We start from the raw sequence: 14,165 nt of genomic DNA, 5'->3' as shown, positions 1-14,165 counted from the left end.
ATCTGGCAGAAAAAATATGACACCAAAAATGCAAAATAATCAATCTTTGAAGGTTTTTTTGATGCAAAATGCAATAAGAATGCAGTTTACATAGTTTTGAATGCACCCAAAGCATTAAAAGTAAGGTTTTCTTAGGATTTTTGTGATGTTCCGGCTTACGACGATTCTCGGGTTATAATGCGTCTCAAGAACGGAACCCCCGTCATAACCCAGGGACTGCCTGTATCATTATAAACTGTTTTCTCTATGGCACTACTGCAAGAGAGAGTGGGATATTTTAATGAGGAACAATTATTTTGTAATTCAGTTTTTGCACATTAGTTTTTCACTTTTTTTTTCATTCACAGTGATGTAAAAGTGATAAACAAAGTTGTCCATGAACCAATCTAAACATTTTTTTTTAGCAATAACGTTTCAAGATATGTTTATTTGCGTGTAAAACAGGTCAAAATAGTGTATATCTCAAACTTAATCCAATCTAGGATCATTCATAGACTCTTAACATTTATTATAATCTGTTTTTCACAGTGCCACACAAGCGATGAACAAAATTGTCCATGAAACACTCTAACATTCTTTTTTTAGCAATAACATTTCTAGATGTTTATTTCCTCATAAAACAGTCTAAAACAGTGAATAAATTACTTAATCCTATCTTGAATTATTCATATAGGATGAGCAAAATTGTCAATAAACCAGTCTAAGAAATTTTTTTTAGCAATATTGCTTCAGGATATGTTTGTTTAGACATAAATTAGAATGAAAACTGTTAATAACTAAAATAATATAATTCTTCGAAATTCGAAGGTCAAAGTGCCCCTTAAATTGGGAAGATAGGAATAGTAAGTAGGAATATTTAAAAAATATGAATGACTATTCATATGATTGTAAGAAGAATATACAATGTACATAGTTAATCACGAGAATACTCAGTATAATCAGGGTAGGAGTTAAAGAGAAAGGTTTTGCTTCCACATCCTTTGCAAAGTTCTTACTTGCAAAATAGATGCAGACCAAATTTCAACTTGTAACGCTCACACTTCTTCAGCTTTTATTTATATTTTACACTACAGTTTTCTTGTTTATGTTGCACATGGTTTTTGCACAGAATTAGTCAAGGCTTTTTTCAGCAGAAAACTGAAAGTTTCAGTTTTTGAAAAATTCCTAAGATATTGAATTTCATACTGTTAAACAAGGGTGTAGATATAATAAATTTTCAAGAACCAGAAATTAAGTTTGCAGTGATTGCCAGTTAGATGGGACTTGGAGCTAAAGATCTCAGGAATCAGTCATGTAATTCTTATGTATTAATATAGTAACTAATAAGTTTGCTGCTCTGATAAACAAGTGTGAACAGTTCAAGTAAAATTTTATAGTTTACAGATTCAACTCTTTGAGATTCGGGGAAGGTATTTCAGTGGATAGAAATCTTATAATTCATTTTGACTTTTTCCTTCAAGAAATTAATGACAGAAAATAAAAAAAACTCATTTTCCAGAATCAGAGAGACAGGGAGGTGATGAAAACGGGATGTACAGACCAAAAGCTCCCCCTCGCCAACGCCAGAATCCCTTTAACCGGACACAGGTAGTGTGTGCATGATATCCCCTACACATTATGTAGATTATTGAAAATTTTTCATATTATTGAGATTACCAGGAAGATATTTACCATGTTCTGTGATACTGAATAAAACATACAAAATTTTGGAATGTATGTTAGTTTGGTTTTGTAACAAAATGAGCATGTAATTAATGGTTTTGTTGCAGCTGACTTTAAAATTACATTAAAACCAAAGTTTCTTCAAGTTCCCAATCCTGTGGTTTCCAGGAAGGGAATGCAAGACATTGGATACAATGCCATACTTTCCATTATCTTTTTCCAAGTATGTAGTACTATTATGATGCAGGAGCCTTGTCAAGAGTTTTGGAGTAAGTAGGGGTGCTACAATTATGTTACATTTGCTATATGCTCTTCTCACGGATTTTTGAGTGAAAAAAGTGAATAGAGATGCAGCAAAAAGTTTGGAGTGAAACTAACAGATTTAGAATAGACAGACAATAATGTTTTAATCAGCAAAACAACAATATTTACAAAGTTTGCACAACTTAATGCAGCATATATTTAGAAGGGTTGTGCCATTAGCTAAACCTAAGAGAAACTTATATAATAAGCAGTATGCATAGTGGGGTGAAATAGCACTAGCTTAAGAAAGGATAATGAGATTTAAGTCTTCAAATATTTATGTACAATGATCCCAGTACAGGGTAACTTGAGTTGGGTTTTAGTAGATTAAATGAGGCAAAACAGGTAATGGACAGTCTGAATAAGATTTGGAAATTAGACAGTGAAACAATATCTAAAAAAATTTTTGATTTGTTAATAAAGCTTTAATTCCATTGAGCACCATATCCCACATAAATAAGACTCCCCAGTACCACATTTTTACATGAAAATAGATTTTTTAATATGAATATCGTTTGATTTCCATAATATACATATGAACAAAGGGATAGGATTGTAGTTTATAATTTTTTTTTTTTTTTGAGGGTGCTTCAGTCTGGTAAACTATTTCTTGGTGTGTAACTTTTGAAATGGTGTTAGTGTGTTAGTTTGGCCTGGGTAGAAGATTCTGTGTCAATTGTGGTCTTTGTCATGATTGGGAGAGAGAATCTAAGATTCTTGTTTTCATGTATTATATCCTGGTCAGTGCAATTGGTGTTCATTGTTGGTTATAGTTTTCTGTGGTCACCGATGGGGGTGACATTCAAGATTTCGACTGATGTTACCAGTGTAGGGCATTCCATTAAATAGCAAGGAGGGCTTTTGGAGGGAAAAGTGGTCATCATGCTGATGTACAAATTAGGACATGTACAGTTTTTGTATTTGAATTGATAGATGAGATTTCATTTCTCAAAATCATCAGGGGAGGGACTGGGATTATTCTTGAGAAGATCATTGTGTGAAGGATTTTATAGTACAGGTAGTTGTCGACTTACGACCACAACCGGTTACAACCAACCGGTCATAAATTGATTTGGATGTAAGTTGGCCCATGTTAATTTATACCAGCCTAGCCTACACCAGGGTAATCAGTACCATCTTTACAGATAGGATAGCCTAGCCTACACTACACAGCATACTTTATACATATATGGCATAGTAGTTACTAATTTCAGCTAATTCTCTTTTCAATGAACATTGGCTTATGATAATTCAGTACAAAGAGAATTTTCATAACATTTAATAAGTTAACCTCACGTATACGATGATTATGATGTCATGGTACATATATCATATATATATATATATGAATACAGTAGCCTAGCCCACAGTATACTTTATACTACATATATGGTATAATTTAGTAATTTATAAATATAAGCAAATTTTGAAGGTTCAATGCATTCTGACTATGATATATCAGTAGAAAAAAAATTGGACACAAAACGGAAATCAGATTCGGAGCGACATCGGCGTACCTAATTGAGCGATGTCAGGCTGCTGACGGCTACATATATTTATGAAATAAAAACATAATGAATAGGCATCTTTTCTGTGAATCTTTTAAAAAGTTATACATTATTGTATCCAATAATATTGCATGTATTCTCATATTATTGTATCATAAAATGCTAACAAAGCGGTCAATGTTTTTGTTTGGAAATCAGCTGATGGTGAATACGAGTTTATTTCACTGTATTTAACTCAATTCGGAGCGAATTGCCTTGCTTTTAGTTAGCGTAAAATATCTACATATTTTACTTATTTGAGACAAGGTAATTTGTCATTATACAACATGTTTTTAACCCTTTAAACGCATATTGGACGTATTATACGTCGTCTAAAATTGTCTGTTGGGTACTAATCGGACGTATTGTACATAGACTACAAAGAGTTTTTCTAAATATTCGCGGAAAAATAGTTATAGGCCTAGTTTGCAAAAAATTTGAAAACATACTCCTTGAGGGATGCTGGGAATTCATGGATCAAGCTGTTGTTTTGTTTACAAGCGTTGAGCATGCGCGAATTTATTTCTTCTCGCACTAAAAAGCACCAGTGATGCATCTCAGAAATTCTTTCGTCACTTTGTCATAATTTTTGCACGGTTTTATATTAGCCGTTACATAGAGTTTTATATATGAAAATTTGCACAATATCATGTAGAATACAACAAAAAACAACCCATGGTTGTAGCTTTTATCAGTTAAAATATTTTTATAAATCATGATAAGTGCCAAAATTTTAACCTTTGGTCAACTTTGGCTCAACCGAAATGGTTGAAAAACGCAATTGTAAGCTAAAACTCTTATATTCTAGTAATATTCAATCATTTACCTTCATTTTGCAACAAATTAGAAGTCTTGAGCACAATATTTCTATTTATGGTGAATTTTTGAAAAACTTTTTCCTTACGTCCGCGCGGTAACTGCTGAAAATTTCAGAAATTCTACCGTCACTTGTCGTAATTTTTGCACCGTTTTATATTAGCCATTACATAAAGTTTTTAATATCATTATGATATTAACTGACAATAAAGGTAATAAAACTATACTCACCTTCTATATTTTTGGCATATCTTCATAATAAATAGCCTATTCAAGGTATATGTATGACGTTCATTAGTAGGCTAAACCTAGTTGCAGTGCGGTAACCACAACATACATGAACAGATTCACATTATGATATTAACTGACAATAAAGATGATAAAACCATTCTCACGTTATATATTATAGGCCTATCTCTGAATTAAGTTCCATTCGGCAACTAAAAACAGTGATGGTATTCGTAAAATGACATCAGTTGATCAATTCAAGAATGTAAACAAAACCAGAATGCAATTGGTAGATCGCTATGTTCATATCATAATACTATAATAAGGTAATAATGCATGCAATATGATTAGACACAGTAAAACAACAGTTTTATTAAAATGATCATTGTTCTCAATACACAACTATATTATTCAACTTTTGCTAATGGAAATCAGGCAACAGTCTCTCTCTCTCTCTCTCTCTCTCTCTCTCTCTCTCTCTCTCTCTCTCTCTCTCTCTCTCTCTCTCTCTCTCTCTCTCTCTCTCTCTCTAGAGAAACAGCTGATTGCTGACGTCATCTGCCATAACTATCGAGAGTTTATCGAGTTGTTCATGTTGTCACTGCCGATATTTAATGGTGGCTTCCAAAGGTTAAAATAAAATACATTTTTACTCATTCTTCATGTAATAAAGATCTGAAAAAAGACTCTCTCTCTCTCTCTCTCTCTCTCTCTCTCTCTCTCTCTCTCTCTCTCTCTCTCTCTCTCTCTCTCTCTCTCTCTATCTCTCTCTCTCTCTCTCTCCTCTCCTTCCTCTCCTCTCTCTCTCTCTCTCTCTCTCTGCGGTGAAGCATAAACGAAATACTACAAATACTACTTTCTATATTATCATCATATCTCCATAATAAAAAGGCTATCCATGGAATAATTTCATATCAGTGAAATCAACTTTTATCTATGCGAAGCCAGCCAGCTGACAAAATGTAAGTACGTATGAAAATCAAATTATGGTAGCATTCACAGCAAGATTATCTTTCAAAATTTTAATCGTACTAGTCATGGTAGTAATAATGTTTGGGAATATGCTTAACATTCATTTTCAAAACACAATATCATTGTTATTCTGGTAGTAAAACTAACATGGATCTGTTGATTCCAGTGTTACCAATTTTGCATATATAATGCTAGCTTTCATTTTCTTGAGGCAATTAGCGAGCAAATTTTCAATCCAGCACTGGCAGGAAAACTTGCATTTGTTTTCAAATACATCTAGCATACGTATTTTGACATAAAAATTTGTAATGTTAAGTTTAATATTTCTTTTATTCTACTATGTTTGATATATCATGTAAGAAAAAGAACAAAATTTTGCAAAACCGTTTTCAAGAATTGAACAGAATAGGTTTCAAAATTATTAGGAATCATGTAACGTAATGTACAAGTGCACTGTGTATGTTAGAAACATGTCTGAATCGAAAAAGAGAGCAATCGGTTGAAATTGGCTGGGTGGCATTATTGTGTATGGTGTGAATTTTTTAGCACTTTATGGAGCAAAATCTAGCAAGAAATTGCCATTCCCATTTGGCATCATTGGCCTAACCACGTTTTGTTGATGTTATTGAATTCGTGTTCGCTGTGTTCTTTAAATTGTACCCATATAAACGAGTTAATTATGTGGCATCCAAAAGCCCCGATTCTTTTACTCTTTTGGGAAAGAAGCCTAAAGGTGAAGGTTATTACATGTAATATATTAACATGTGTTCTGAAGAAGAGAGGCCCAGATGAGCATGCATATGCAGGCTTCTAGCTGTAATCCATAGGCGAGTTGGCTACTTATGTACAGTAGCACATATACTACATATATTTGTAAGGCTAATGTTGTAAAATAACTTTGAAACTATCTTGAATTCAGTTTAAGGTGATAGTTGAAGATATATTTGGTGTTTGAACTAAAGTAGGCAATTATAAACATTGGAATAGTGGTCTTGGGTGGGTTAACTATTAAAGCAGGCAGTTTTTAGAAATTTTTGAGGGGGGTACCAGGATAACACGGGTATTTACTTATCACGGGAGGTTCTGGGCCCTATCCCCCGTGATTATCGAGGCCCTACTGTGTATATATTATATATATAATATATATATATATATATATATATATATATTAGTATATATATATATATATAGATGTACGTATATCTATATATCTATACGTATATCTATATATCTATACGTATATCTATATATCTATACATATATCTATATATCTATATAGATATAGATATAGATATATATATATTACTTATATATATAATATCTATAGTATATATATATGTATATTAATATATATATATATAAATATATATTATATATATCTATATATATTATACTTATATCTATATTATATATATATATATAATATATATATCATATAGATATATATAGAGAGATAGATATAGAATATATTATATATAGATATATATATATATATTATATATTATCTATATATATATATATAATAATTATATTAATATCTATATATAAATATAATACCTATATATATATATATCTAATATATTATAAGATATATATAATATATACATACATACATATATATATATGTATGTATAACTGAATCACGAAAGTTAGGAACGTGATAAATCCATAAATAAAGATAAATGCCACGAAGGAAAAATAAACGAAGGAGTCTGCAAGATCTTTCGACTTTACAAGTCCTTTACTTAGCAGATACTGACATAAATACGAGAAAAGACAATACAAGAAGGTTCGTATAACTGACAAATAGGGATTATAAAGGGATTAGTACCTAGAATCCGACACACCTGGAAGATAAGAAACCTTCCCAAACAAGCATAAACAATGGGTGCAATTAAAGGTTTAAGACAATCATCTCAGATACAATTTCCAGACAATTAAGGGATTTTGACGAAGGAAAAATCTATTTCTGGGTGATTGGCTCGTGTCGCCCTATGAAAGTAATCCTTAACATCATCTTTCTAGTAAATTATCCTAAAATTAAACCACCGAGAAAAAAAAAACAAAATTAAGAAAATGTCAGTAAGACTGACTCGCTCACTCTTAAAAAGAAGTGTCGGTATGATATAGGGGCGAGTGTGGAACACTACCACGAGACAAACACCAATTAGAACTTCCCTATCAGAATCCCCCTAAGAGAGAGCCGATACCAACGGGCGATGCAGCCTCTACTACTACTACTAGAGGACGCCACGGACAGCAGCGCCCCTAGCGGTCATCCTTAAATAAAATATAAATACATCTTGTCCTGCAAGGGGGGGAAAAACAAACAATAAAAAGGGATGGGTTTCATAGGGCGACACGAGCCAATCACCCAGAAATAGATTTTTCCTTCGTCAAAATCCCTTTTCTGGGCTCAGCTCGTGTCGGCCTATGAAAGAGTACCAGAGAAACAGACAAGATGGAAAAGGGAAAAATGAAAAACATATTAAAATGATGGATATAATATAAGTAAATCAAATACAGCATACAAATTAAGTACTTAAACTAACTTATTACAGTAATCAATAACAGAATGTTAGTAAACTTAAAGTACTTAAATGGTAGTAACAAAATCATAAATATGCATGTAAAACAAGGAAATGTTTGAATTTACTTAATTTAGAACATATAAGTACAATTATATACATACATGTGTCCTACCCTAGCATAAAAATAAGGGTAGATACACTCAATCCATCATTAATACAATTAATACAATTAATTCAAATATGTACAAACACATTGTGACTGAAGTTATCACAATCCAATTGGAGAATTTATACAAACATATTGTGGCCTATCCTAGCATAAAAATAAGGGTAGGACCACTGAAGTACATATCAGTACAAGGGTGGTTGTCCCTAGCAAAAAAATAAGGGACAAACCACTACAACACACAACGGCTAAGGCTATGATGCTGAGTAGCCTGGTGATAGGTTGAGGCATGTTGGTTGAAGTAGGTAGAAAGGAGACCTGGATTAATACTACAACTACTAAGCAGTATCAGGGGAAACTATGTTTCCCGCTGCTACTGCTGAAAACTTTAAAGATTCCAAGGACTTTAAATAATGTCGTTTAAAGACTGTCGGGGATTTCCATCCAGTATACTTTCTAAGATCCTCAAAGTTCATATGTTGGAAATAATTAATAGAGGTGGCTACTCCCCTGATATCATGTGCTTTTGGGAATGACTCAGGGTTGGCTTGTTTAATGAAGTAAAGGATTTGCTGTCTAATACCTTTAACTGACAAAGTACCACCTTTTTCTCTCATGAAGAGAGCACCAGAGGATCTAGAAGAAGTACGAGAAAGAAAGGCTCTAAGAGTTGATACTGGGCAGAGAGAAGGATCCTGTGGAAGTGGGATAACCTTCCAAGGAGCCCACCTTGCAAGAGGATCTTCATTTTTGGCTAAAAAGCTACGATCCGGAGCAAGTAGAACTTCTCCTGATGGAGGAATTCCACATGACCCGCATCCCTGGATAGAGCCGACAGTTCTGAAATTCTCGCTCCTGAGGCTAGGCTTAATAAGAATAATGTCTTCCTCAGGAGCATTATGAATGTACAAGATGAGTGTCAGTATCTGAAGCTAGTTTGAGAACATCATTTAAGAACCATGAAACTGTAGTAGGCCTCTGAGAAGGTCTAAGTCTAGCACAGGCTTTAGGGATAGATGTGAAATAAGATTCAGTCAAATCTATCTGAAAACCTACTTGAAAGATTTTCTTCAAAGCCGACTTATGAGTGGTAATCGTGCTAGCTGCTAAACCTTTTTCAAATAAAGATCTGAAAAAGGATATAGCCAAATTAACTGTCATGGTTGTAGTGTTCGATTCTCTCAAGAAAGATGCTAATTTCTTAACAGCTGAGTCATATTGTCTAATGGTTGACTCCCTTTTATCTGATTCTAGGAAGAGAATATTCTGTGGATCAATGTCAGCATCTTTATTAGCCGCAAACTTCATGAAGTCCATAAAGTTAGGGTCTGGAGAGTTCCTGAGGAAGCGAACACAGTCCTCATTTGTACTGATTGTGATAGTTTGGGGTGGGTTGGGGATCCGTTGAGGTCGGAGACCCAATTCCAAAAGAAGTGGATACCAGTTGCTCTTGGGCCAGTTCGGTGCAATCAGAGCTATTATCCCTTTGAAAGACCTTAGTTTGTCTAGGACTTTCAAGAGAAGATTCACTGGAGGAAAAACATAAATTCTCCTCCATTGATTCCAATCCAACGACAGGGCGTCCGTGGCATAAGCCAGAGGGTCCAGGTTGGGGGCCACATAGCAAGGGAGCTTGTGGTTTGCTTGTGAGGCGAAGAGGTCCACTTGGAGACCTGGGACTCTCCGGCTTACCCACTGGAATGACCCGACGTCCAGAGACCACTCTGATTCCAGAGGGACTGACCGGGACAGGGCGTCTGCTATCACATTTCTTACTCCTGCCAGATGAGTGGCAGACAGATGCCATTTGTGTTTGCTTGCTAATGCAAAGATGGCTATCATGACATGGTTCACATGTTTGGATTTGGACCCTCCTCTGTTGATGCAATGAACTACCACTGCACTGTCCAAAACTAGCCTTAGATGAGACTTTTTCGGGGAAGCAGTCTCTTCAGAGTAAGAAATACTGCCATTGCTTCCAACACATTTATGTGAAGCTGGCGAAATTGAACTGACCAAGTCCCCTGAACTTGTTTGAACTGAGAGTATCCCCCCCACCCGACAGGGATGCGTCCGTGTGAATGGTTACATTGGGAGGGGATATTGAAGGGGTACTTTTTTGGCTAAGTTCTTTTACTTTTGACCAAGGCCGTAGTTGGTTGCGGAGGATCTGTGGGATTACTGACAACTTGTCTCGATATTTGGAGTTTGCTTTTGACCGCCAAATTCGATTTATATCTTTCAGCCTCGCTTTCAGAAGGATATCTGTTACCGAAGCAAACTGAAGAGACCCTAGGATTCTCTCCTGGTTTCTTCTTGACGTTTGTTTGCACTTGAGAAATTGCCTGACAGACTTTGCTATTTCCTTCCGTTTGGCTATTGGAATTGATAGATTGTGGGAGGACAAATCCCATTGGATTCCTAGCCACTGAAAACGAGATTCCGGAACAAGTCTGGATTTCGTTTTGTTTATCTGGAACCCCAGATGTTCCAGAAAGTGAACTACCTTTTTGGTAGCTTTGAGACATTCCTCGACTGTTGGTGCCAGATTAACCAATCGTCGAGGTATGCCGCTACCATGATTCCCTGAGCTCTCAATTGTTGTACAACCACTTCTGCTATCTTTGTGAATACCCTGGGGGCTACATTCAGACCGAAGGGCATCACTTTGAATGAGAATGTCTGACTTCCTAGCCTGAATCCTAGGAATGGGCGGAAGTGCCTAGGCTATAGGGATATGATAGTATGCGTCTGTAAGATCGATGGAGCATGTGACGGCTCCACGCGGAAGTAAGGTCCTTACTTGCGAGAGGGTAAGCATCTTGAACTTGTCGCAGCGAATGAAAGAGTTTAGCTTTGACAAGTCTAAGTTAACCCTTCTTTTTGTTGAGCCTTTCTTTGGCACGCTGAATAAGCGACCTTGAAATTTTAGATGTTTGACTCTCGCAATAGCTCCTTTCTGAAGGAGTTCTTCCGCGTAATCTATCAATTCCTTTGATGGTACCTGATGGAATGATTTGATTGGAGGAGGATCTTGGATCCAGCTCCAGCCTAATCCTTTGGACACTATGCTCTGTGCCCAATTGCTGAACCCCACCTGTGGCGGAAGAGGAACAGCCTCCCTCCTACCTGGGGAGCCTCATTGCTGATGGGCGGGTTGGCCACCACGCCCTCCAGAACTGCTTACTCCTTGTGCCCCTTCCTGCGCCACGGTGACGAAAGTAACCTCTCGCCCTACCCCTCGGTTGAGAGTAGCCTTGAGCCTCATAAGCAGGGTTAAAGGCAGGCGAGATAGCATAGGAAGTCGAAGGTTGCGATTGCTGGGGCACCAGGAGGGAAAGGCTGAGTTTGTTTAGATGTAGCAGGTTGTCCTTGTTGGGTGACTGGGACTGCCTGCACAAACTGCTGCTGATGCTGGAGTTTTTTATATGGCTGGAACCTCCTACCAGCCTTCTTTGGTTTCTTGCCAGCAGTGGGAACGGATTCCTGTGTCCTCTTAGAGGAAATACCCCACCTAGCTCTAAGGCTCTGGTTGAGTCTAGCAGCTTCGTGGTGGACTTCGTTCACTGCTGACTCTGGGAAGAGATCCGCTCCCCACATGCTGGCAGTCAAGAGTCTATTAGCTCGTGCCTAATGGTGCACTCTTGAAGAACATGCTTTCGACAGTTTTCTTCCTGGCTTGGAAGAAGTCAAAAGCGTCTAACAGAACCGTCTGAAATTGCGATTTTGCTAGGATTTTGAATAGCGGTTCGTTCGCGTAAGATAGCGCAGCCATTTCCGTGACGATGAGTGAGTTAAGGGACCTGCCAAACCTAGTTCGCGCATCGAACTCTGCCTGGATTAGGGAGTCCGGCAGCCTAGGTAACTTCTCACCGAACTGGTCCATAGCGCAGTCCGGCTTGAGTTTACCCTGCGTGAAAGTAGCTGGCAGGTTTTCCCATAACTCTCCGAAGGCGGGAAAGAGTGGAGAAGTGGACTCCGACTCTCTCAACTGTGGAACGGGCTCATCCTTGAGGACTGCCTGAAGAGCCTTCTCCACCAATTTCGTGGCGAACGGAAGAGAGACCTCCTCTTCCGTGGCGAAAATAGTGAAGGGGCTCTTATAGGCCTGGAGTTTAGTATTAGTACACTCCCAGTCCTCAAGGCAGTGAACCCATTCCCGTTGGGCGTGATCTCTACTATAGAGGACTGACTCCTTCGAGATCTTGTCCTCCCTTGTAAGAGCCGTTGACGTCAGCCTAGCATATCCCATGAAAGGCTGTGACAGACCCGGAGGATAGAACTCGAAGTCCTCAATCCTTCGAGTGCCAAACTCCGGGATCGAAATCATCCCGTCCTTAAAGGGAGCGTAGGCCGCTACTCTCCATGGATTGTCCATAGAGAAAGCTGGCAAGGAGTCGTAAGACGGGAGTTGGAGAATCCCCTCCGTGCTAGAAGCAGGGATACTGGGGGAGGAGCCTGGGATAGCCCAACCATCCGATCCTCATTCTCTCTTACTCTATTCGAGAGTTCCTGGACCGTCTGTCCAGTTTGAGACAGAGAGCTCGACAATTGTGCGAACATCTGCTCAAAACGTGTTCCCAAAGCTGAGATTTGGGAACCAATCATCACTCCTACCTGCTCCATCATTCCTGGTGAGACAGGAGAAGGAACGCAGGAGCTGGTGCTTGCCACCCCTGCCGGCATAGCCGGAGAGGGGGCAGCGGAGGCGGGAGAAGGCAACGATTCGGAGGTAGCGCGAGCTTTCTCCTTCGAAGCCTTGCCTCTGGAGCTCTTCGACTGGGAAGAGCTTGGCTTAGCCTTCACCGCGTCGGCGTAAGAAGTCGATGACTTCCTAGCCGAAGAAGACGAAGACGACTTCTTAGAAGTCGTCTTAGACAATGTCTTCGGTTCTCTCTTTCCCTTCTCCTTGGGAGGTACAGAGAGAGCGGGAGTGCGGCTAGGGATCTCGGATCCCGGAAAGCCTTGGAAAGAGGCGGAAGAAGAAGGGACAGGAGAAGATCCAGGAGCGCCCAAGGAAAGACCTTGGGCGCCCGACAAACCTACCTCAACCAACAAATCCTCACTCACTACCGCCATCGGCTCAAGATTCAGGTCCAGGCCGGCGACGTCTGGAACTGACTCCTGGGCGGCTCCGACCCCCAACGACTGCTGGAGTTCTTGCTGGATGGCGGCTATGACGGGGGCGGCGGACAAGGGGTCGACGTAGCCCGTCGACTTGCCCGCCGGGAAGATCTGCATGGCCAGCTTCCTATCCAATATGTAGGGCTGGCCCTTGGCGGCGTTCTTCCCAAAGCCGCCCACCCACGCTTTCAGGGTGGCGAGGGCGACTTCCCTCACACCGCTAGCCTGAAAGAAAGGCTGAATAGCTACCAATTGCGGACAGGGTTAACAAACTTACGAACTAAAAGTGTTAGTAAATTGATAAATAACCTCATAATGGTCTTACCCCACCAACCAGCTGATCGACCAGGTCGTAACATATAGTGCAGGCCTCGGGATGCCAGACGATAGACTCGTTGAACAAGGTGGCACATGGGGCGTGAGACCTGCATTCGTCATGTCCGCAGGGGTCGTGCAGCGTCGCATTACAAGCGAGGACCTGGCAGTTGGTAGCCTGTAAGTGAAAACGTACATGAGTACAAAGTAAACACTTACAGCCTAACATTATTCTCCGCTGGTGCCGGAGCGATAAAGTTAGATAAAACCAGAGCCCTGCTAAAATACGTGTGGTAACCATGTTGGAAGAAAGGCTATGGCTCCGCCAGGTGGCGGAAGGCACAAGAACATCAACCAACTAGGAGTGGTGGTAATGGAAACCACAACGGATAATGGCGGGGATGGTTGATAACATAAATATTATAATAAACAATTCATTGTAAAATATCTTAAATTAGGGTATATATCCTTAACATAACATGGTAATAACATAAAAACCAA

General features: G+C 38.7%; 1 protein-coding gene across 1 annotated transcript in view; it reads left to right on the top strand.

Annotated features, from left to right (window-relative positions):
- LOC135214487 (sesquipedalian-1-like) overlaps positions 1-14,165 on the top strand; it is a 110,247-nt gene that overhangs the window by 79,705 nt on the left and 16,377 nt on the right. The window contains 1 exon segment of the mRNA XM_064248850.1: positions 1,499-1,587. Within this exon segment, the coding sequence (XP_064104920.1) occupies positions 1,499-1,587 (89 nt within the window).

Source organism: Macrobrachium nipponense, chromosome 45 (assembly GCF_015104395.2).
Source record: "Macrobrachium nipponense isolate FS-2020 chromosome 45, ASM1510439v2, whole genome shotgun sequence".
Classification (NCBI taxonomy): Eukaryota; Metazoa; Arthropoda; class Malacostraca; order Decapoda; family Palaemonidae; genus Macrobrachium; species Macrobrachium nipponense.
The sequence above is the reverse complement of the archived record's forward strand: the minus strand, read 5'-3'. Positions and strand labels throughout refer to the sequence as shown.